Below are 22,428 nucleotides of genomic sequence, written 5' to 3'. Positions count from 1 at the left end.
TCATTGGAAGTAAATGTCCAATTGTTTAAAAGCAATATTTATGGGAATGACAAAAAGTGAGTTGTAAAACAGAGTTACGGTTTGTGTTATTTTGTTTATTTGGTGATCCACGTCACGTGTCTTGCCAATTGAACATTTTTAGTTACCTCCTACTTTAGGAAAATGCAAACTCATACTTCATAACTAACTTCAAGTGATTTAGTAAACACAATTATCAATTTTTCATTTATTATTTATTTCAAGCTTCAGAAAGGTTATATGCAAAATTTCAAGTTTATAGCTCATATCATTATTGACAAATATAACGGAAGACAATCATGAGGCAAAGCAGGACTGTGACCACAGTTTTCCGATTGCACATCTTAAACTCGTCGAGGAAGTTAGTCCAAGCTTCTTCAAACACGTTATATTCTGCGCGGCTTTCTATTTCTGAATAAGATTTTGAACAATGATCATCTATCTGGACTGTCCTGTTATTCTGTGTCTGGTGAACTTCACAATACCAGTGAACAATAATTAAATAATAATAATCATTTTTATTATCCTTTAACAATTACAAGGTCATGTGCTTGTTCTGTCGCCACCACCACAACACAAGAACGTTTTAACGTTTCCAACTCAGAGGAAGCGGACCTGCTGCCGACTGAACTGACCATCTTCAAGAGCAAACTTATGAAGATCCACAGTGAAATAGTAAATTTGTCAAAAACAGCGTAATACAATTTTATGATGGCGGATAAAGTGCAGTAATTAATGCGTGTGTAAAAAACTCGGTTGTTCCATCGTCCTTTGGGATCGTGCCAAAAACATGGTAGTGCACTCTCAATTGTGCATCTGATGAGACAATGAGAATACCTATTCATCTAAAATAAACTTGATTTTGTAGTCTAGGTGGCTATGATGTAAAAACGATGTAGAGAGTTCGTTTTGAGCTCCATCGTCGCCGACTTTTTTCTGTCTCTTCAGACGGACTCTGTCTCCAGATTCCAGGAGTCACGTTTGTGACATCGGCAGATTCCGGACGCTGCACTAAGTGGAAAGTGAATAATTGAAGCTGAATTTATCATTCGCACCACACATTTTTCTTTATGCTGTGTTAATATTGCGCACCTTATTTTGATCTAAGCAGTCTTTCTCTGTATATTATATGAAATTAAATTAAATTTTGTGTTTTTGATCCTTAATATTGTTTATAACAGTATTTTATACTGTAACTTAATGCTTGTTTGTTTTCTTGTTGTACTTTATTTTTAGGGGTGTTAAGCCAATTCGTTTTTCTATTGGTTTATTAATATACTGTCATTTTAAATGTACTGTAAACCAAATTTAAATTGGAGACTGCAGTTGGAAATAAAAAAAATCAGGTGCAATGTTCTCCTCCCTTGCTTTTACCAACTCAGAAAATCCTACTCATTTCAAGTTCCTCATAACTTTCAACTTAAGCAATTATCAGTCTATGGAGGATCAGCTTTAATTCAAATGAACTTTTTTAGTGTTTTCAGCAGTTAAAAAAGAAGTCATATTCACTAGAAAATTCACTAGAAATCATATACTAATTTTATTTCTAACTATTACACTAATTCGTTAGACAATATTGTTTAGTTAACAACAATAGCTATAAATACATTATTTTAAATTTTTCATGTGACCATATGTTGACAAAGGCTTAGGTCAACATATGTTTCCCGGACTTTAGACTTTGGATAATTTTGTAATCATTCAGAACAAAAGTGTATATTTCTCTTGGAAGAATACAATTAATTAGTGTTTGGAATGATAAACTACGAAAAAAGCCAAGGACTAAGATAAAGAGACAAAAGAAAATCTTAGTGACAGAGCAATCGTTCTGGAATTGCGCAGTAAGTAGAAATACCAACACAGTTATCTAAGGTCATTCGGAATAAATGACATGAATGGATGTCCTATTTCAGTTATCAGAACAACGAACTGGAAAGTATGAAATATATGATATCACTTGGGAATGCCGAGTCCACAATTTATTTAAATTGTATAAATCAAGTTTCTGGATTTAATTTGTTAACAGCTCGTGACCTCTGCAAGGCATACAGCAATTACTCGGAACTTGATTATCTCCATCACTTGAAGTCACGGCCTACTTCCCGGGGCAGACAGGTCACCGATATCGTGGTGGTAGAGGGAGGGGTACTCTCTCATCGCGAGCTGTTACGTCATCGTGGTAGAGAGGGCGGGGCTACATCATCATAGACAATAGTTCGATCCAAGTTTTGGGTTGACTCCTGGAAGTACCAGTTGGGAAACTTCTTTGTTTCAAATTAAAAGTTTGGTAAAGATAATTCTTCGGCACTACTTAATGTGTGGTGCATTTTAAAACTGAAAATACTAGTTATTTCAATTTCAACCTTACATACAAATTGAGAGCACAAGATGCCAGTAAAGTAAGTATCAAGTCGATACTTTACTCATTTCGGATTTATATTTATCTTTTTCAAACATTCTCCAGTATCTCTGATTCAGCTAATTAAAAAACATATGTAATATATAGGCAACCATATGACTGCCGTGGCAATACCTATTAGTTTTGGCCCTGCTCTGTATAATTATGTATAAACACATTATAAATGTGTATTATGAGACCCATTAATTAACATAGTGTGACTCTTTTTTAGATATTGTTAAATGTATGTACATTTAAACTAATAAACTAACGTTGCTGACTGCTCAGACTTTTGCAGCGGGCTTAAAAGGATTGCAGCAATTGTCTTCCAGGAATAATATGTACTATAGCTAAAAATATTATAAATATATTATTCATTCGTGTTTTTATTACACTAAACTCTCCTTTAGCGTAAATAATTTAAATTAGTAAATAAAAACTTACTTCAATCAGTTTTACTGTATTTATTAGTCTAGTTGCGATTACAATAATTTTATTTACTGAATGTAAGACAGATATGTCACAGAAAACACGTATAGTGGTGCCCATTTTAAGTAATACAGTGGTGTTGACTTTTCGGTGCAAGTTTTAGATGTTACAGTGTTGCCAATTCGTTCTCCTGGTGCGCAGTTTTGATCTTGCTGCATATCCTGAGTCAAAAATAATGCTAACCGGAGACTTTTCTCCTTATATCGGGCTTCTCAAACGTCAAGTCATTTCTTGAAATTGTCAAATCTCCTTGGAAAGAGTAATAACTTCTCCTGAAGATGGTTTTGGCTGATTCCAAAATTGCTTTCCTTTCCACAATAATAATAATAATAATGCGTTATTATACAAAACCAATAGTTTAAAAAATTGTACAAATAGTTGTAAAAATGGAAGGTAGGGTAACTTAAGAACTTTTAATAAGTAAAGTTTTTAACAAAGGTAATACTTTAATTTTAATAAAATGCCATGCTGCATAAAATTAACTTCGAGTTCTCAAATTTTAACAGCGCATCTTCTTTATCGATACCTTTAAAATTAAGAAAACCGTTTGCCAGTATTTGCATAAAAATTAATCATACTTCTTCTCCTTTTGAAAAGTCGTGGATTAACCAGCAGATTTCACTATTTAAATAGTTAGTTACTCAATGCGTTTAAACATGTTTAACATATTATCTATCAGGAAAGCAATACCAATGACGGTATAATAATACAAGTGGTGTAATTCCGTTAGAAGGATAAATAAATAAATAAATACATTTAAAAATTTGTGATAGAAAACAAAATTTTGTAATTTGTAATTTTGAAAGAATTCCTTCAGGATATATACAAGTGCTCGTGTGAGTTTTGGTGATGACACAATTGTCGAATTTAAGGTGGCACAATTGGATTCCGGTGGAATATTATTTAAAGAAAGTGTTATTTAAAGCTCTTTTACACTGAAAAATAGGAAAAAATGTTTTATTATTCCTACGCAGAGGAGTGGTTGGAATGTGAAACAGCATGCAAAGGAATATTTTTTTCTCGTTTACAGTTTCTTGCGCCTTTACGCAATCTCCAAGCGTTGTGCAATCTGAAAACCGTGATGTAAGTTTAATCACTGCAATACGTTATCGACACCTACCTGAGGAGATCCAGTAAGATCGTAACACAGAATACAAGTGATAGAGTAGTCTTGTCTCTTCCCATTGTTATTGAATCCGAGCGGTATCAAGTCGATAAGATGGTTCCAGACTATTTAAGCTGTGTGCAATAGCTAATCAGCGATAACACTACAGTAGCCTATAGCATGTCGGCGCTCAGTACTCAGCGATATGGGAGCTATCGAAGCAGAGCCTACAGTCAATGGAATTGACTTTGTTAAAGGCTCTAGACCGAACTGTCTGAACTGACATATCGCATCGTTTCGACATCAGAGACACCTACAAAGAGCTCTTCTGGTAGCCTATATATATCTATATATCTATCTGGTTTCTTATTATATATATATATTTATATATATATATATATATATATATATATATATATATATATATATATATATATATTGAATCACAAAAGATACTTGCTCCGCCGGGACTCGAATCCGTATATATATATATATGTATATATACAAAAAATATTTGTAAGCGTTGCACCCTCCGACTTTTGTTGCAAATTACTGTGGATACTTTAAAACAGTGTAAAACTGATTGCATTGTGAAAAGGGCCTATTTCGTCTTCTTTAAAATCTAACTACGGATGTATATGCCTACAATTTACCTAAAATATGCTAGTAAAGAATTTACTCTCTAGTAACCTCTTATACAAAGTGTAATCTTAAATATATTGAATCATGAATTTAAAAGAATGGAAAATTTTAAATGAATTTAAAACATTGGAAATTTATTTAAAACAATGTATAAAACAGATTACACAGTTGAATTGTGTACATTTTTTATTTTTTATTCTAGAGCTCAACATCATTTATGAAAAAGTTGCCCTATATTTAGAAAGTTAATTCTTACCATCTCCATTAAAATTGCATAACAAAAATCAACATTGGTTTAAGCGTAGTAGTTGAAAAGTAATGACATTAAACCAATGATTTATTTGTTTTCCTGTAAAACTTTAGAATGTAAGAGAATTTGATTTATAGCCAGTGATGGTAATCATCGTTTTAAGCTCAACTGAATTTAAAAGAAATTATAAATAATTTGACAAACATATTGAATAAATCCTACAATATGTACTTGCATGGTTTAGATAATTCAATTTCAAAATTGCACACAACAACATGCCTACAAATTATTGGATTTTTAGAGATTTTTGTTGTAATCATCTTGCAGCAAAGTGACGTTTGAATAATTAAAATTATTCGATTAATAGCGAAGTAAAAAGGAAAATAAATTAAATAGTGCGAGCATGGTATGCTTTACAATGTTTATACAATTTATTTCATATATCAATACAGAAAGATATACATGTAGAAATTATACAAGTGCTTAATATATACATAAACTTCATGACTAAATTTTCCCTTATGATGTTAGTTGTAATTTTAATTGTTGTATTGCTATTCATTTCACACAACTCTAATATATATATAGCGTGACAACTATCTGGGGAATAGCTCACACAACGATGGCTAATGAGTGAAAATATAATACTTTGTGTGTATATCTCTGTCTGAGTATATAAATAACAATAAGGCACATTTTGACACAATTCCATCAAGATATTGTAGTTTGTATTAGTAAACAAACGCATTGGTAAAAAACGCATTAAGCAAACACATAACAACAAGTATTATTTAAAAGAAGAAATGGAATGTATAACAGTAATCAATTTAGGAAAATGTAAGAGTTTTACAATATTAAACCTCTTTACCACACAATTATAAATAGTTAGGGTTTTAATTGACTAAAGCGAGGAGTAACATTATTAATTACAATTTCATTTTAACATACAAATTAGAGGAGTGACTCCACACTATTAAACTTTACAGATACAATTATCTACAATACAATACAATAAAAAACCACAATCAGCAGTTATTGACTAGTCCTTAAATATAAAATAAATAGGATGCTAAGAATGTTAAAATAAACAAGGCCTGTTTGAAACAAGCTGTGCACATTGCAATGTGACAAATACAACAAAACAAGGACGATGAGTAATAATGCAGATCGGAGTGCACCCAAAAACAAAGTTAAGGTACTGAGTGTGTGTTTGAGAATGAAGTACAAAAAATCGTAAATCGTATACAGTAAAACTGGTGAGGCAAAGTATACAACAAATTTCTTATGAGTAGTTCTTTTTGTTGTAATATTAATCTTAAAATTACAGTTGCATAGTGGCTGAGATATAATTCACAACTTCCTTAATTCCAACTTATTTCATGTTTAATATTAGAGGATTGTGACAAGATATGTTTCGACAACAAATTTCAAGTTCAAGAGTCAATGGGCGTGGACGGATTTTTATCCTAATTTAATTTATGAAATATAGCCTACATATTACAGACAAACTATAAAGGTTTGTTAAAAAGTATAATGAACCTACAAATAAGAAAATGGATCGGTGAAAAATTGATGTACTAAGTATTGAAATTATTTTTACACAATTCCTGGATCGAGGGTGGGGTAGGAGTGGGGTAGTAAATTGAGTATCAAAAAAATAATTTGGGGAATGTCAGTGCCCGTCCTTGCTCTCATAACTTGTGCTTTTAGAATTCCTAAAAATCGAAATCGGATAAAACATTGCTTGCTTTATAAAATCCTTACATTGTGGCTATATTTTGCAAGAAAGTATAAAGTTATATTGTGTACCTTTTTTGTATTTTAAATACTTTTGCAAGGAGATATCGTATGATTATTTGCCCCATTGTTATAAGAATTAATCCCCCTACCATTGCAAAATACATTTCAAATTTGAGTTTAATGACCTACTCCCTAACAATGGGTATGCCAACTGCATAAATTGAGTTCAGTCACTTTTAAAATAAGCGGTAAGGATTAATGTATGTTTCTCTCAGGCACCAACTACCAAAATATAATTTTACTATACAAAAAGTATTGCGGTGGCTAGTTCATGGTTTTACAGAGACTACAGAATTCTAAATAATTAGATTAACATAAACAAACATTTGGAGTACATAGATAAAGAGTACAGTTTGAGTGTTATTTAGAGTATTTAAAAATAGTAAAAGTAAAAATTATAAATAAACCATAACAAGTGTTTACTATTTCGTCTTGTGTTTGTTAATTGTATGTCATTTAGTTTTAAACTTTACATCTACCTCAATGTGAATTTAGCAAAGACTGGACAGATTTTACCCGACAGTCAAATTGTTATACAAGACAATTAAATTAATTAAGGGCAGTTTTAGTTAGCTGTTTGATAAATCTTTATGACCCCATTAATTATAGCTAAGCAAATTTTTATTTTAGGTAGGAAATTACAAGTAACTGGGGTAAATTTTAAGATCCTAATTGTACAGTATGCTTCAGCAGTTTTCAGTGATTGCATGACAATAAGTAAATTTAAAACAATCTTGAATAAAAGAAGCTATGGATATGGCAATACAGTTACTTGGCTGAATTTATGTTTTATACTCTTTTCACCTATTGACATGGACCATTTAGTATGTTTCACGCCTTGTATAAATATATTTCTTTTTAAATACTTATGACTCAAAAAATGTTTTGAAATACAATGTACAAAGTATAAAATTTTAAACTGTAACTTTTTTTCAATTACTATGTGTCGGTAAAAATTAGTGCAATTAGCAACAAGAAAACATTCGCTGAGAATGTAAAATAATAAATCAATTAAATTAAACAATGTTTGGTGAAACTATAATTGTTTTACTTTCTGTAAAATAAAATAATCACAGGTTCTAAATATTTGTGACCTATATTATCAGGCTGTCAGACTGAAGGTACAAAACTCCTGTGATATGTATCGTCGATTAAAATAGTTCAAGAGCAAAACTTCCTTTAGTGTTTTAGAAATTTATCTGGGAGAAACTTAAAGAACCAAAAATCAAAGCTGTGACTAAATTAAGTGGTAAACTCAATATTGTTATCACACTTCTACAATATAAAGCGTCTTGAAAAGTAAGACATTTTATCTACAATATTGTTATTCCTGATTTATAACTATTTCATTGATTTTATTAGAAACTATTTTGTGTCAATGCAAACCATTTGTGCTTAACAACTTTTGTTAGATTATAACTATGGTATACTTTTAACTGATTACTTCGGCAATAGCTAGGGTTTCGTAATATTTTTGAAATATTTCAGAAACACGATGTTGTGTAAAACTTCAGGTGCCTTGTTTAAAGAGGCTGACGTCATGACGTCACTGTTTGTGAGAAAGGCACGGATGGTTGACACAATATGCATACCTAAAATACATACGCGACTAACACAGAGAAAATACATATGTGCAGGGAATAGTTTTTAGATAGGCTTCAATTAAAAAATGAGATCCAGTGATGAGTACGTATTTACTGAGTTAAGTCAAGTGTGTTTGGTAATGTGACTCGAAATACGTAACAGGTATCTTGAAGTAACAGCTAAAAATAGGGTTTTGCTTCAATGTTTTTTTTTTATAGAGCATAGAATCAAAGTTTAAAATACACATGGAGCTGATATACGACATCATCTTTATTCTCAAAAATTGGAATAATAATGATTTTGCGCTTAAAAAAAAACATTGGATAGGCACAGTTTTCGAAAACGTGAATAATGTGAGAATTTCATCATAATTTTATGGTTTCTAATATCAGTCGTTGTTTAATCAATTACGTTGTTTCGAGCATACTGTTAAATTGGTTAGCTTAAATTTAAATACTTTATCAGTAGTAATTTGTTCGATACAGAGTTTGCCGTTGTTGAACTTGTTTAATTAATTAATTTGACGTATTTGTAGGTAGAATTGAATTTGTTTTCAGATGTTCGTGACTTATTAATTACACAAGTATATTCCTCTAGTGATCAAAATTAAATAGTAGTACAGTTCTTTATAACAGGTGTGTTATCGTCTATATAAACTTTTGATTTTATCTCGAAAATATAACTTATACGGCCTAAAGTCAAACCGTACTTTTTTAACACACTCCCAAAACCCACCAATAGGGCGCGATTTCTTGGAAACCAAAATTAAAATCTTGTACATACATTTAACAACACGGAATTCACCCAGATCCTCAGGTTTCAAACAATGACAAATATCAATAAACAGTTTAACGTGCTGATACAAAAAGTAACTCTAACTACAAATGTACATACAACGATATCACTAAAGCAGACACGTAGTTTACTACAATAAGGCGGTGGCAACACAGTTGTATCGTGCGTCATAACAAAATACGGCTACACGATCGTGTACGCCTCTCACTGTTAGTCTCACAATATACAAAACATACAATGGATATATACAATATAGGCAGGCGGTGCTGAACACAACACAGGACGTTGCTGAGTGGCGGTCCCGCGGGCATATCTGGTCTGCAGCGGCGAGCAACTTGAGTGATGGGGAGGACGGATAGCCAACGGGTAGGCGGGCCGGGTATCAACCACTCTGTCAGGCGGTAATGAATGAGTAATTCTGTCTTCTGGTAGTCATCAGTGCGGACTGGTAATCAGTCTTGAACCAGTGCCGTGAATTACGTAAAGTGCTTCCTGGACCAAAACGCTGAACGTACTACAATAATAAAACCTATTTAATAAGAAACGAAGTTTAAATATAATGAAGTGTTGTTTTACCATCGTCCCGTCTCATTCATGTAGTTATTGTGCAATGTTTTTTTTATTTACTATACAAGTACTTTCGTAGTTCTACTTGCAAATCCATCAGTGATCTATTTTTAGTTTATATCAATCTCTTGAAATAAGTCCATATCCATTACTTATAGACCGCTTGTTGTTTCCCTTTGGTTCGGTTTTAATCCAAAGTAACATTCTTGTATTATTCAACAGGATTCTGGATCTTTACACTCAATTAAAAAAACAGTTATTTAGCTTATTGATTTTTCTTGGGGTAAAACAATAATGGAACAATTTTAATACGAACACGCACTTGGATGGATATCACGATGGTGCCTATGCATTGGCAGTTTTAGGAGGGTCTGTTGCTCAGAAGATCGTCGCAGAGAGAAGTGGTGGCTCAGGCGGCCGCCAGGGGCGCTATTGTCCGGGCCAGGCTGGCTGACACGTGACCGGAGGCACGTTGTTGAGGTACATATAGTAGTTGTACTGAGGGTCGGTGGAGGCCGGGGGTGGCCGGAAGTTGGCTGCAGCAGCCCCCAGAATGTCCGAGACCGTGTGCGAGCTGGGCCAGCAGTGTGTGGGCGAGCCGGTCAGGTTCGCGCAAGGCGACTGGCTGGGCGGGGGGTACGGATAAGAGGGGTAGAGGGAGTTGTAGAGGTGAGGATGCGGCTGGTGGCTCAGCAGGCTTCCGATCTTACTGCGCAGGATGCGGCTGATGGAACTCACCGAGGGAACATTGAATTTGTCACAGACTCCGTCGGTCAGCAGGCGCTCCCTGATCTCCCACGCGAAGATCCCAGGATCCTTCTGCTTCAGCTTTTTGATGTAGGCAACCACCTGAAAGTTGAATTGAAACTACAGGTAGAGTTTTCACTCCTATAAAGTGAACTTTATGAATGAAAGGTATTCTTAACCCTTTATTTCCAACAATCTTCTGGCTGATCATGTTGTAAAAGAGTGCATCAAAGAAGTCTTAAAAAGACCTAAAGTAAAAATAGAAATGCAGTGGGACTTTTACTCTTCCAGCGTTTTTTTAATTGTACCCTACTCAATAAAATAATTGAATTGGATGAAGACCCTGAATTCTACAAATGTCGTACCTTTGGTGTTGTGACGCGTGGTTTACTGCCTCCAATAGCTCCTGGCTGGATCGATCCGGTCTCATGGTACCTGGCCAGTATCTTGCTGACGCAGCCATGAGAGACTCTTAGCTGCCTGCTGATGTCACACGGCCTGATCCCCAGCTGAGCCAGCTCCACGATGCGCATGCGCACGGGATTGGGAAGAGGCCTCCCATTGACAAAAACTCCTCCCAGCTGATTGACCTCGCCGTACTGTTGCCCTTGGCCATCTGGACCTACAAACATTTCAGAGAATTTTTCAAAACTTAATGTAGAATTAATTTTCGAATTTTTTTTAGAGAAGTATTAATGGAAGTTGAAAGTATAAACTCCTAATTAGAATTTTTGTCTATAATTCATTACCCTCCTATGTTTTATATCTTTCATAGTGTAAATTACTTCTGAAAACGTTCGACAATCCTACAACTGTAGTTTATATCGGCAGGAATTATTTATTTAGTGCTCAGTTTGTAAACAATATTCCTCGGTGGTTTTCATGCCGATCACAGTGAAGATAAACCACAGAAACCTTCAAGAATAACTGTTCAAAGCGCGTTCCAATGGTTTGGCCTAGTACTATTAATAACGGAACCTAGCGCAACAGGTTCTATTAATTAATTCTAGTTCCCAACCTTAGTGAGACTTATATGTTTGGATTAACTTTGATAGGTACTAATTTTATTTTCATTCAGTTTTTACAATTCAAGTATAATAAATATTTTTTGAATGAAATTGTTATACAGGTTAACTAAGCATTGATTACAATGCAAACAATTGATTTACCAGAAAAGAGATCGACAGAGAAAAAATACTGGAGTGGTCTATAAACAAATAACGCAACTAGCGAAGAGCGAAGACAGAAAACAATTCACGAGGTTAGACTCAAAGCGTTCACGTTCAAACCGCTCCGCGCCGAGATAAAAATAAAGACACGAGAGGAAAGAATCCAATTAAAAGAGTAGAACTCGGGCGGGAAGCGTGTCACTAATTTAGTTGTGGCCGACTGAACAAATCGAGATCATGTTCGGGGACAAATGTTGTTTGCCTGTGAATGTTTAGGGGGGACAACACCGTCAGCGTGAGGGATGGCACTTATAGTCGTGGTTGACAGTTGAGGATGACACGACTTGTATGTCGCTGCCAACTTGATTATGTCTACACCCACAAACGTTGTACATACATATCCACAACAATGGTAAACACTTCTTAGAAGTCATGTTTGTTAACATCCTTTCATCATGCTTTTACAACTAAAATCATCAGATGCCTTTGGTGTGAGTAACATTTTCATTCAATCTGATATTCATTTAAGGTAATAATAATTTCTCGGGTGTTTTCGATGCATATCATGCTATTATCCATAATTGATCAGTAGAAACGAATGGAGCTGGATGAACCCATTTCATTTAATTTAAAATAAACTTTTTTAATTAACACGTTTTTCTCTTGCAAAATAATATATTTTTACGGAATCAGTTAGGGAGATAACGATCATAACTAGTGTAATTTATAGTGATGCAAAAAAATGAATTAAATAAATTTCCCCTTTCCTATGAAAACGCAATAATTTTGATTTGTAAATGTTTAAAGTCCGGATTCACGTTAAATTGACAATAATGGGAAAATTTCATTACCGTGGTGTGATATTGCTCGCATAACCTCAAACCCAAGCGAGATGAGAGCCAGTAAATCACAGTACGCGGCGCAGGTACAGCGTCTGTGGACGTAATCAAGTTGGCAGCGTCACACAAACACTGCCTTCATCTTCTACTGTCACCATCCATTCCCGGAGCCATTCCTCTTTGCTCCAGGGTAAACTTTGCTCAGTCATCTCGCATATTTATTTCAGAAAACAATCTTGTAATTCGGTTTACAAACAAATGTCAGATTAAATTAGAAACGATATTTCATTAAATAAGCGCCACGAAACGTCCAACGAAAATGTTACAAGGTAATATTAATACAACTTACAAGTTTTTAAACAAGACTCCCACTTATATGTGTCGCCGTGTTTAATAATCTCGATAAAAATCGATTGAAACTTGTGTTTCTGTGTTAGCAGTTAATTTGGCACATTCAGAATGTCTGTGCAACGAAGATTGATTAATAGCTGTTGCAGGAGCACCCTGTTACTTGCCAACTCTGATTTGTTCCCTTGCTCCATTATTAGCTGAAACAATTGATTTATTTTGCATTCTATTCACGCCTGTACATCATTATTTACCAGTGGATTGAATTTTAAAAGTAAAGTAATGTCATTTTACCACGTGAAGTTAGGGCTAAGAAGCCCCCTCTAACACTTAACCTTCCAAAGATGACTTCCGAACTACCACCAATGGCCGGGCAGGCGAACTGCTTGCAAGGGCAGGATCGCTCCGCGGTCACCTAACCAAGCAGTTGCCACGCTCGACGTTGCTTGATTTGGTTATCTCGCGATAACCGCCGTACCCGCTACGCCGCGTCATTGCAATGTGTGGAACATTACATAATTTTACTAGTTACTTGAGTATACGAGTAGTATATCCTTTTTATCCTACAAAATCTGCCGATTATTTGAATTTATATCGCTCGCTACGATTTAATTAGTGTACTGGTTGGATATGCTTCTTTGCCTAATTAATACTCTTGCTACAGCTTTTTACTCAGGAATCATAATATTTTTGAATGATATTAAATCTTTGAATACAATAAAACGTTTTAAATAAAACTACAAAAGTACAATTTAATCACTATGCGTTAAAAGGAAGCGTTCTGTCTATTATAAATATACATGATTTTGCAGATGATTACGAAGTCTATTCTGACAAAAAAAAGGGGCGAAAGTGTAAATGGATCGCTATAGAGAGGAACGTACTAAAAAGGTTAAAAGCGGTGTAAAGTATAATTCTGCCAACTTTGGAATCATTTACCTCGGCAGCCTGCTGATTGAGGAATAACCACAGAACGATTCTGCCGTTCATGAAAATTTAGATCTTTGGCTATCAATCTTTTGAAGATGAGCGGTTACGCGAAATACCCGAGATTGTAAACTTCTTCTTGCACTAACAACGCTTAAGACCGAAGTCTCCAATGATAAGACCCCATCATTATTGACGAAATACCCGAGATTGTAAACTTCTTGCACTGACAACGCTTAAGACCGAAGTCTCCAATCATTATTGACGCTGGGTTTTGGTGTCCTAGAAGCACTTGAAACTCATCACTCCTATGGGATAAACAAACATCAAACGAAGCAGTAAATAAATGTTATGTCAGCTGACCATGTCTCTTTATCCAGTTTTCAGAGTGGTAAAGCTATTATTTATGTCTGACGATCGGTTTTGCACTGCATCAAGCTAGGAAAAGTACAATATGAAAAAAAATTGTTTTGATGTTTTTAACCCTTTCGATACCCTCTAGAAAAGCTAGAGTGGCTGAAGATCGATTTCTTTCTTAGAAAAATTCCTCGATCGTTAGTTAAGCATAAGTATTTGAAAACACATTAAGACAGCAATAACAATATGAGAACTCTGGAGCAACATAGAAGATGATGACACGATCGGAACACACGCATACAATAGTCCACGTCTTATGAATAACACGTGTAAAGCGTGTTGAAGACGTCTCGCTCAAATGGAAGGGACACTTAAAAAGAAACGCGCGAGTAAAATAGATCTAGATAGAACACAGTTGTAGAACCCAATTAAAACGTTGAAGGAACACAGGCGGAAGGGATGCCAGAAAAAACCTTTGTTGATCTCCAGACAAGCAAAATGGGATTTTTGGAATAATTTTAGAGACAGAAATAAATATTAAAGATGGTGCCAATTTGTTTCGGTAGGATTTTTCATGCAGTTCTTTTTTTACTTAAACCTATTGTAGCTCCATTCAAATACTTTTATCATTAATTTATGAACTATAAAAGTGTAACACCCTCCCCCCTTCCCAAAGAACTCTGTTCTCTGAAGCAGGCCTGGACTGAAAAGTGAATTGGGGAAATATAAAACCATTGCAAAAGAATGTTATTGTTATCTAGAAGGAGCAAGAACAGAACCATAGGGAAGAGGCTAACAGGCTTCTGTCCAAATTCACTTTTATTATTTCCAACATTATGTGGACGGTCACCACAGACCATAAACACTATGAAAGGAGAGGGTAAGGAAGCAGGTCATACAGCTTTACTAGAAGTGTCTTGTATATAGCGAGAGATTTTGAGAGATCCACAAAGGAAACTTAGGTTGTGAATCTGTTTTCGCACCTAGCATCAACGAAGCATATTAGCATTGGGACCTGACCAAAACATCGATCAGGTCTGAGACCAGATTTAGGCGGAATACTATTATTTAGCATAGGCGAAATACGGTTGTAACAACATCTGAACCAAATCATAACATTAACATCCACGAACTATTGGGATATGTCTATCTACACGGTCTGCAAGACACCGCTTAGTTTAGATATTTTAAAAGTTTTGAGTATAACTCTATCATTTGAGGGGATGGGGATGAAAAGAGTTAGGTGCGATTTTAGGGCTTGTGTGCTCTGAACAGTCAGGGACCACTACTCTAGCGTAGCTCACAAATCAACTTGTTTACATTCAGGTACATTAAGTTTTTAAAATTCCGTACAATATATTTCTCAAACATGTTCCTTACTTTCAGGCAGACTCCATCCTACAAGTATAGGGTTAACGTTAAAACGCTATTTCTTCATCGTGCACGATTAATTGGTACGATCTTTAATTACTTTAATGGTCTAATTCTTAGTAAGTTTGGTTTTCCCATCTCAGTTACATAGAACCATCACCGTTGCATTCCTCTGTAGTAGAAATCGGTAAAGAGCAAGGCGACACTTATATGATTGAATTATGGCTTAATTCACAGGGAATTCTTTGAACACTTTCTTTTCCAAACCCAGATTCAATATTGGAAAGGACATAAAGTTTAAGTATTATTCCGAAACCTTAAATCTGAATATTTATTCAATTTCGAGATATTGAAAAGCAGAGTTTTGCTTTAACTAACAAAAGCTTAAAATTTCAATCAGACAATATTATAAAAAGGAATACGGTTAAAATACACATAAAGCAAAGTTAACGTTTAAATGTTTACATTTGTTAACAAAGGGTTACTCTTTTTTGAACAATTAAACAGGGCTAAGACCTTTAAAGATGTCAATTATAAATGTTATCAGTAAAAATCTCTGAATGGAACATAAATTAAAACGTTCGATATGCGAAACAATTAAATTTATTGTTCCTTTCCCACAAAGTATGGAATTAATATTTGTTTTAAAATTTTAGCAGAGGGTGTATTTTCTTTAAGGAGAATTTTACTATCTATAAATATTTATGGAAACGAATAGTGATAAAGTTGTAAGCTGTAGTTTATCCTTTAAGGTACACATACTTTTATTTCTTTGTGTAAACCTAAATCTAAGTAATATCAGTAAAATTAACTATTGGTTCATTAATCAGTTATTGGTTTAGGGACAAAGTTACCACGAAACTATGGGTTTCAGGAAATATACCAAAAAATATTTTTTTTTTGTGCATATTTTATAAAAGCAAAATAAACCCCGTTTTTCAATGTTCAGTAGACGTCGCGATAAAGCACAAGCTGTAGGATCGGGAACGTTTGGGAAATGACACATCTTGTAATAGGTTATCAACAAGGTACTATCTTGTCTACAGATCTTTTCGAGTAGGCCTGCATATAAAAACCGAAAAGACTTTTGGATTTGTCAAATACACGAAGAGCCCGACATTGGCTACGTATTTGTAAAGCTGCCAGCCAGAAATGTCCCCGTTCGCCACCTGAGCTCATGATTTACCGTCAGCTGTTTGATGTAAGGTGGCCGACTCAACACGTGCCAGCCAGAGACATGGCTCACGCTCGATAAACCAAGAATTAACAGGAAGGCGTTGATTTAAGTTACGTATCAAATATTCCCGAAGAGGCGTGCTAAATAAACTCTGTTTCTGTGCGAGGACAGCGCCAGTTGAGATTCGTAGCTCACTCGTCGTCACATAGCGAACTTCGAAAATTTATTGCAGAGCGTATCACTAAGAACTTTAAATTCTAAATTTGAAATTTATTATATTTGTGGATAGTCACATATTTTGTATAGTTAAATTTGATTACGGAGAAGGGTACAAACCCAGAAGTCGTTATAGGCCTACACCTACTACACGTTCCGACGGCCGGGCCTAGTAGGCTACACCCATTGGAGCAAGAGTACGAAGCTGAGGAAACCCTTTATTGCACTTAGTCCTAAAACACCTTTCCTTGCTTCCGTAGTGGTATGGTCCGCTTCCTGTCCAGATCCCTTGAGGAGGGCCAATGGGCTCTATACCTTAGTCATTTTACTTTGGAAGAAAGCTACCTCTGTTCTCTTCTTCAATCAAAGTTGGTAGGGGAAGATCCTGGGTAAGGAAGTTCAAACCACTTCAACAGTCCTTTGCCGCAGGAGACTAGAACTTATCGATCCACTCTTTCACCCCATATCTTACCATTTGCAGTTAGTGATATGCCGTTACTGGGCGTGATGAAAGTAAAACTTTGGATTTTGCTGTACCCAGTGTAGGTTCAACTGGAAGGTATAAGCCAACCAAAAGAGAACCCTGGGGTGATTGTTTGCCTAATTAATACCTCAGTGAGACAGTTAAGTTTGAAGTGCGGATTTTATGATTTACACACTTTGATAAAAAATTGTGGAATATACTCAATTTAAATAATTGGATATATTCATTCATGTATTAAGAGAAAGTGGTATGTTTACATAATAGCTGAGCACAACGAATGAGTAATCCGAGTTTGCTTAAATTTGGTGCGTGGAATTAGTTCTAAAACATCAATGGAATTTGTTGTTATTTCTTAAGATTCGTCATTTTAAAACCAATAGTGTGCCTTAATTTAAATGAATAAGTTAAATGTGAACTTCGGGCTAAAATGTAAATTTCAACTACAGTCCCATTACAAGATTGTCAAAATTGCACATACCGTATATCGTTTAAAATTCTCGAATAATAAACGACCAGAGGGATAAAAATTAGCATATACTGTACGCATTTGTTACTATTACGTTACATTTTAATAGTAAAATTATTCTTATTTAACTTTTTTACACGTCAAAGAGGACTTACATATCGTCAGAGCTTCAGTTTAACCCCCTCTTTTCATTACCCAATTTCCCACAGTTTTATAGGAGTGGTTATAAAATCAGTGTTTCAAATACGTCAAAGTTAAAACTGTACAAACGAGTGTTGTTCATGGAGACTTAGTGTCGTGGAACCTCCGATTGTGTAGGAACCTGCTAATAATTTAAGTATGGAGCAATCTATACTATTATATAAAACTATAATGTCTCTATGTGTGTTTGTGTGTATATGTGTAACGGAATTACGACCAAATGAACTGAAATTTATATGGCATTCTTAGGCCATGGAACATTTTTCTGTTGACATAAGACCGATTCCTATTTCGAAAATCCCTTCGGGCTACGCCCCACTGGCGTTAAAACTCCATTTTGGCTGAATGAGCATTTAGTAAATGTGTTTTTAATCTTCTACTAAAATAAAACATAATACATATAATAATCTATACGCATTAAAGCAGGTAATATTTGTAATCGGGTAATCGTCTGTAGTTATCTGTCAGTCGTGTACACTTTATAAATGTCATGCTACGCGCAGAAGCTTTTCTTTATTTGGGTTGTTTTTATTGGTATTTTAAATCGACTACAGTAAAATGTCATCATTTTATTACATCATATGTGTGTTAACTGAAAGTTTCGACTTTAGTATCCCTTTAAACTTTGTATTTCTCCACACTGGTATAAAACTATTCAATTCGTACTGAAATCGTTGTAATTATTCAATAGAAGAAGATCATGAAATATTGCAGAGAAATTCGAGAAACTTACAAAAACAGTTTCACTCTACGAATTCAGGGACTCATTTTTAAACTTCAATCTAAACTGAATCTTGAGATTGGAAAATCTTTCAGCATATCACTGATCTTAGAATTGTTTGGAATGCCATTTAAAAAGAATTACTCATGGGGTTCATATTTTTGGAAATGAAATTAAGTTCGGAACCGCAGGTAACTACTAGTATTTAATAATAGCCCTAACGTAGGGAACACGCAAGAAAGGAGGATGCTATTATGATACCGAAGTGACACAGAAGAATGATATCAACGTTAATAGGCAACATACTGGAGAGGTGATTCTACTTTAGGATTTGCAAAATCCATCATTGTCGTAGGCTGCATGTTGGTAGCTGGCGCGAACATGGCTGAGATAATGAGGGTCAGGAGGGGCAGAGATAGGCTAATGAGGGGCATAAGGGTGGCTTCATCTGTCTTCTCACCCCTCGCCCCACCAGAGTCCTGCTCCAGGCATTTCCTTCCCTGGGGATCTTATACCTTACCAACACAGGTCTGAATTGATTTCACAAATTTTGAGATCCACTTTTGCCATTCAAACGGCTACAAATGTTTGATGAATGGATGCACTATATATGGATTTTTCAAATTCACATATAACAAATTAAATAATCAAAAGTGATCTTACTGTTTTCCGGAAATTACTATCTGGATTTTTTTGGTGGATTGCTGAAACCAGTTTCTACGCTCACGATGCCTCCAAAAGACTCTGGTGGCGCTTAGGCAATGCAAGGATGATGGATTATATTAAAAGAAACTAAGCCTTCAAAATACTACCACTTTTTGGCTAATTACAAATCAATTCCTTTATTTACTTTTTTTATCAATTAGCCTACTTTTTTTAAAGTTATAAAACAGGATTTGCTTTGTTAATGCACACTTTTTGTGCTTACGGAGAAAGGTCTGTAGATGGATAAAGGTTGTTGTATCTCCATCATATGGATCTAACTGTGTAGTTCGACAGATAAATGGAATACAATATAACCTGGTTTGTTACGTTCTGAGATCTTTTAAGTCTAGTAGAACAATTTTGTATTTGAAAATAGCATAATATATCTATTCAGAGAGTATAATAAAGCTAAAAACAATAAACTTACATCTATTTGAGAATTAAATTACATAAATATTATGTGTTTAGCTAGTTAGAGATAGTCAGAATTGAAGAGTGGTAATGCTTGCTTTGTATCTTAGGAAGCAAATCCCTGAAAGCTCATGGCCAGCAATTGATCTATAACCTAGGAGTATTATAGGCTACTTGTACAGCTATTGTTATTTACAATAACCACATTGGCATGCTTAGAAAACTTTTTATGAAAAGTTTTATTTTTGTAGGGTTATTTAACTGACTGGATTTATATCTATCCTTGAAATCTTTTCGAGGTAGGACAACAAAGTAATGTTCCAATATAAAACTATGCATGTGTTTTTAGAAGAAGGTAAATTTAATATTATTTAAAGTTAGAAATGGTTTATTAAATGTACATTGTTTTATGCAAAATCTACCCAGCATGGGCAGTTTGTGGAAGAGTTGACTCAGTGCTGGTGGTCAGGGGACAGTGTAGCAGTTCGGCGAGTAGGCCGACAAAGATTGAGCCAGCGTGACCAACACCGCCACCGCCGCCACTGACCAGAGTCCGGCAGGTGGCAAAAACTCGACACAAACATTAGTTTCTGGTCCAGACACTCTTATAGTCCCTCGCCGCCCTCTGACCCTGACCTACAAAGTTGACCTTCTGGAGCGACCCTGGCCTGGGTCAGTGACAAAGTGATGTCTTCAAACACGGTTACAAAAAAGACTACAGAGGGTTTACATTATCAAGTACAGTTTCCTTCGTTAAGTCAAACACCTTAGTGTGGTAACGAATTAGCACACTGTTGCCCTTTAGGGATTGAATCATATGTAATATCCCTCACAAAATGCTTGTGAACTATTTAAAAATATTGATCCTATGATGGATCTTCTGATCATTGCTCTCATCTTGAAACCCATCGATGATGAGTATAGAACGCAGGAGAGGCTGGGATACGGTTTCCCAATCACCGTATTTCCCTGAGACTTTGAGGATAAAAATTCAGCTCCATAAAATTATTTTGCAATAAAAACGGAAAATCTCTTTTTTAATTGTTCAAAACAATGCATTGAATGACGGAAATTTCGTTTTAAATCGTTATTGAGAGTATGATGTGTTTACCTTTAGAGTTATATTACGCCACGCAACGGTTGCCAAAGCTAACCCACTCTCCCTGTATACTTAAACGTGTACTATTTAAAAGAATAACAGAATTTCAGTTATTTGCCATCGTTATAGGTTATACAAGGTATACTCAACGTTTCGAGGATTGGAATCTATCCTCTTCGTCACAAGGGGGAGGTATTGCTAATATATACAAAAATAACGAACAGAATGTATGTATTAATACCTCCCCCATCTTAGTATGATATACTTGTTTTAAGTTAGTGCTTATAAAAAACGTATTTGTTGAAATATGGCCAATAATATCTTCAATTTATTAAGTTCAAAATATAAAAGGGATATTCTTTATCAAATGTAGAGTTTATTTTTTGTGCAGTTTTATTGAGAGTCCGTTTAAATGCAACACAAAAAAGTAAATGCAAACATTTGCTTCAAATAAAGTTTCATATTGTAGGCATAATGATCGGAAATTAATTTAACCCGTCACATCTCAGTTTAATGTAGTCCCTGACAATGTTCTGAGTAAGTACTGCGCGAACAACAGTGGTCGGTCCATATGGCTAAACATGCCTGTTAGGGGTTAATAATCTCATTATTTTTTCCGTTGAAACACGTTTTTAAAAGTATGCTTCAATATTGCATTTCAAAAATATTTCCGAGATCCCACTCCTTCCCTCAGTGATAAGTAGCTAACTAAAATCTTCTCTGTTTCTCTCACTACCGTATGGGAACCCTACACCAGCAGCCTTGGGGTCACAAACAACAACAACCGAGTCCAGACTTTCCAAACTCTCTTATTTACAGTCTGTGTTTTGTTTTGGTCCACGTACGCACGTTTGTGCAGAATTGCGAGCTACTTTATCACCTCTCCATACGTCAATGTTCGGCCACTGCAGTCGCCGTCCGCGTCAGTGTAGCCTACTGGTTGTGGCAATCGAATGTGGTATCGATGGTTACGAGTGATCGACCTTTGTTTGGTTTGACGATGTGACACCGATAGTGAAACGTCAAGAATTAAAGATTCGATTAAGTAACAATGTTGAACATCAAATTATAAGTTCTAACAATACCATGCAGTATTTATTATAATTACTGTAAATAAGTTTTGATTCCAATAAAATTAATCGTCTTCATCACAAACTCTATCTTCCAAACTAACAACTAACGTGTTGGTGCGGTAACAATATCAATAATCGATTCAAGTATTTTTTATTTAAATAGCTTTTGGTGTGGAACAAAGAATAAAATCCAAATTAAAATAAATCTACCAAAATATCTCTAACTTTTTGCGACCAACATAAGGAGCCGATGGTACGATTCGGTCCTTCTCGACAATCGATAGTTGATTTAGCGACAATCGAAAGGCTGCGAGGCGTGCAGGTGTTGAGTCTGGCGCAATCACGCGTGTCGGCCGCCCAAATGCAGCACGCACCTCGTAAACACTTTGTTTCGCGACGGTTTCAATGTTGCTAGAGATTTATTGCGGCTGCTGTACTTCTGCAAAAAACAAAAAGTGCCTCTGAGCTG

General features: G+C 35.1%; 1 protein-coding gene across 1 annotated transcript in view; it reads right to left on the bottom strand.

The window, feature by feature from the left end:
• Positions 1-5,309: 5,309 nt before the first annotated feature.
• LOC124352817 (paired box protein Pax-1) overlaps positions 5,310-22,428 on the bottom strand; it is a 52,042-nt gene continuing 34,923 nt past the window's right edge. Inside the window, exons 2-3 of the mRNA XM_046802508.1 lie at positions 10,761-11,017; positions 5,310-10,497 (exon numbers count right to left, since the gene is read on the bottom strand). Coding sequence (XP_046658464.1) covers positions 10,078-10,497; positions 10,761-11,017 — 677 coding nt within the window. The 3' untranslated portion in view covers positions 5,310-10,077. The remainder of the gene's footprint in view (positions 10,498-10,760; positions 11,018-22,428) is intronic.

This window comes from Homalodisca vitripennis, chromosome 1, assembly GCF_021130785.1.
Source record: "Homalodisca vitripennis isolate AUS2020 chromosome 1, UT_GWSS_2.1, whole genome shotgun sequence".
Classification (NCBI taxonomy): Eukaryota; Metazoa; Arthropoda; class Insecta; order Hemiptera; family Cicadellidae; genus Homalodisca; species Homalodisca vitripennis.
The sequence above is the reverse complement of the archived record's forward strand: the minus strand, read 5'-3'. Positions and strand labels throughout refer to the sequence as shown.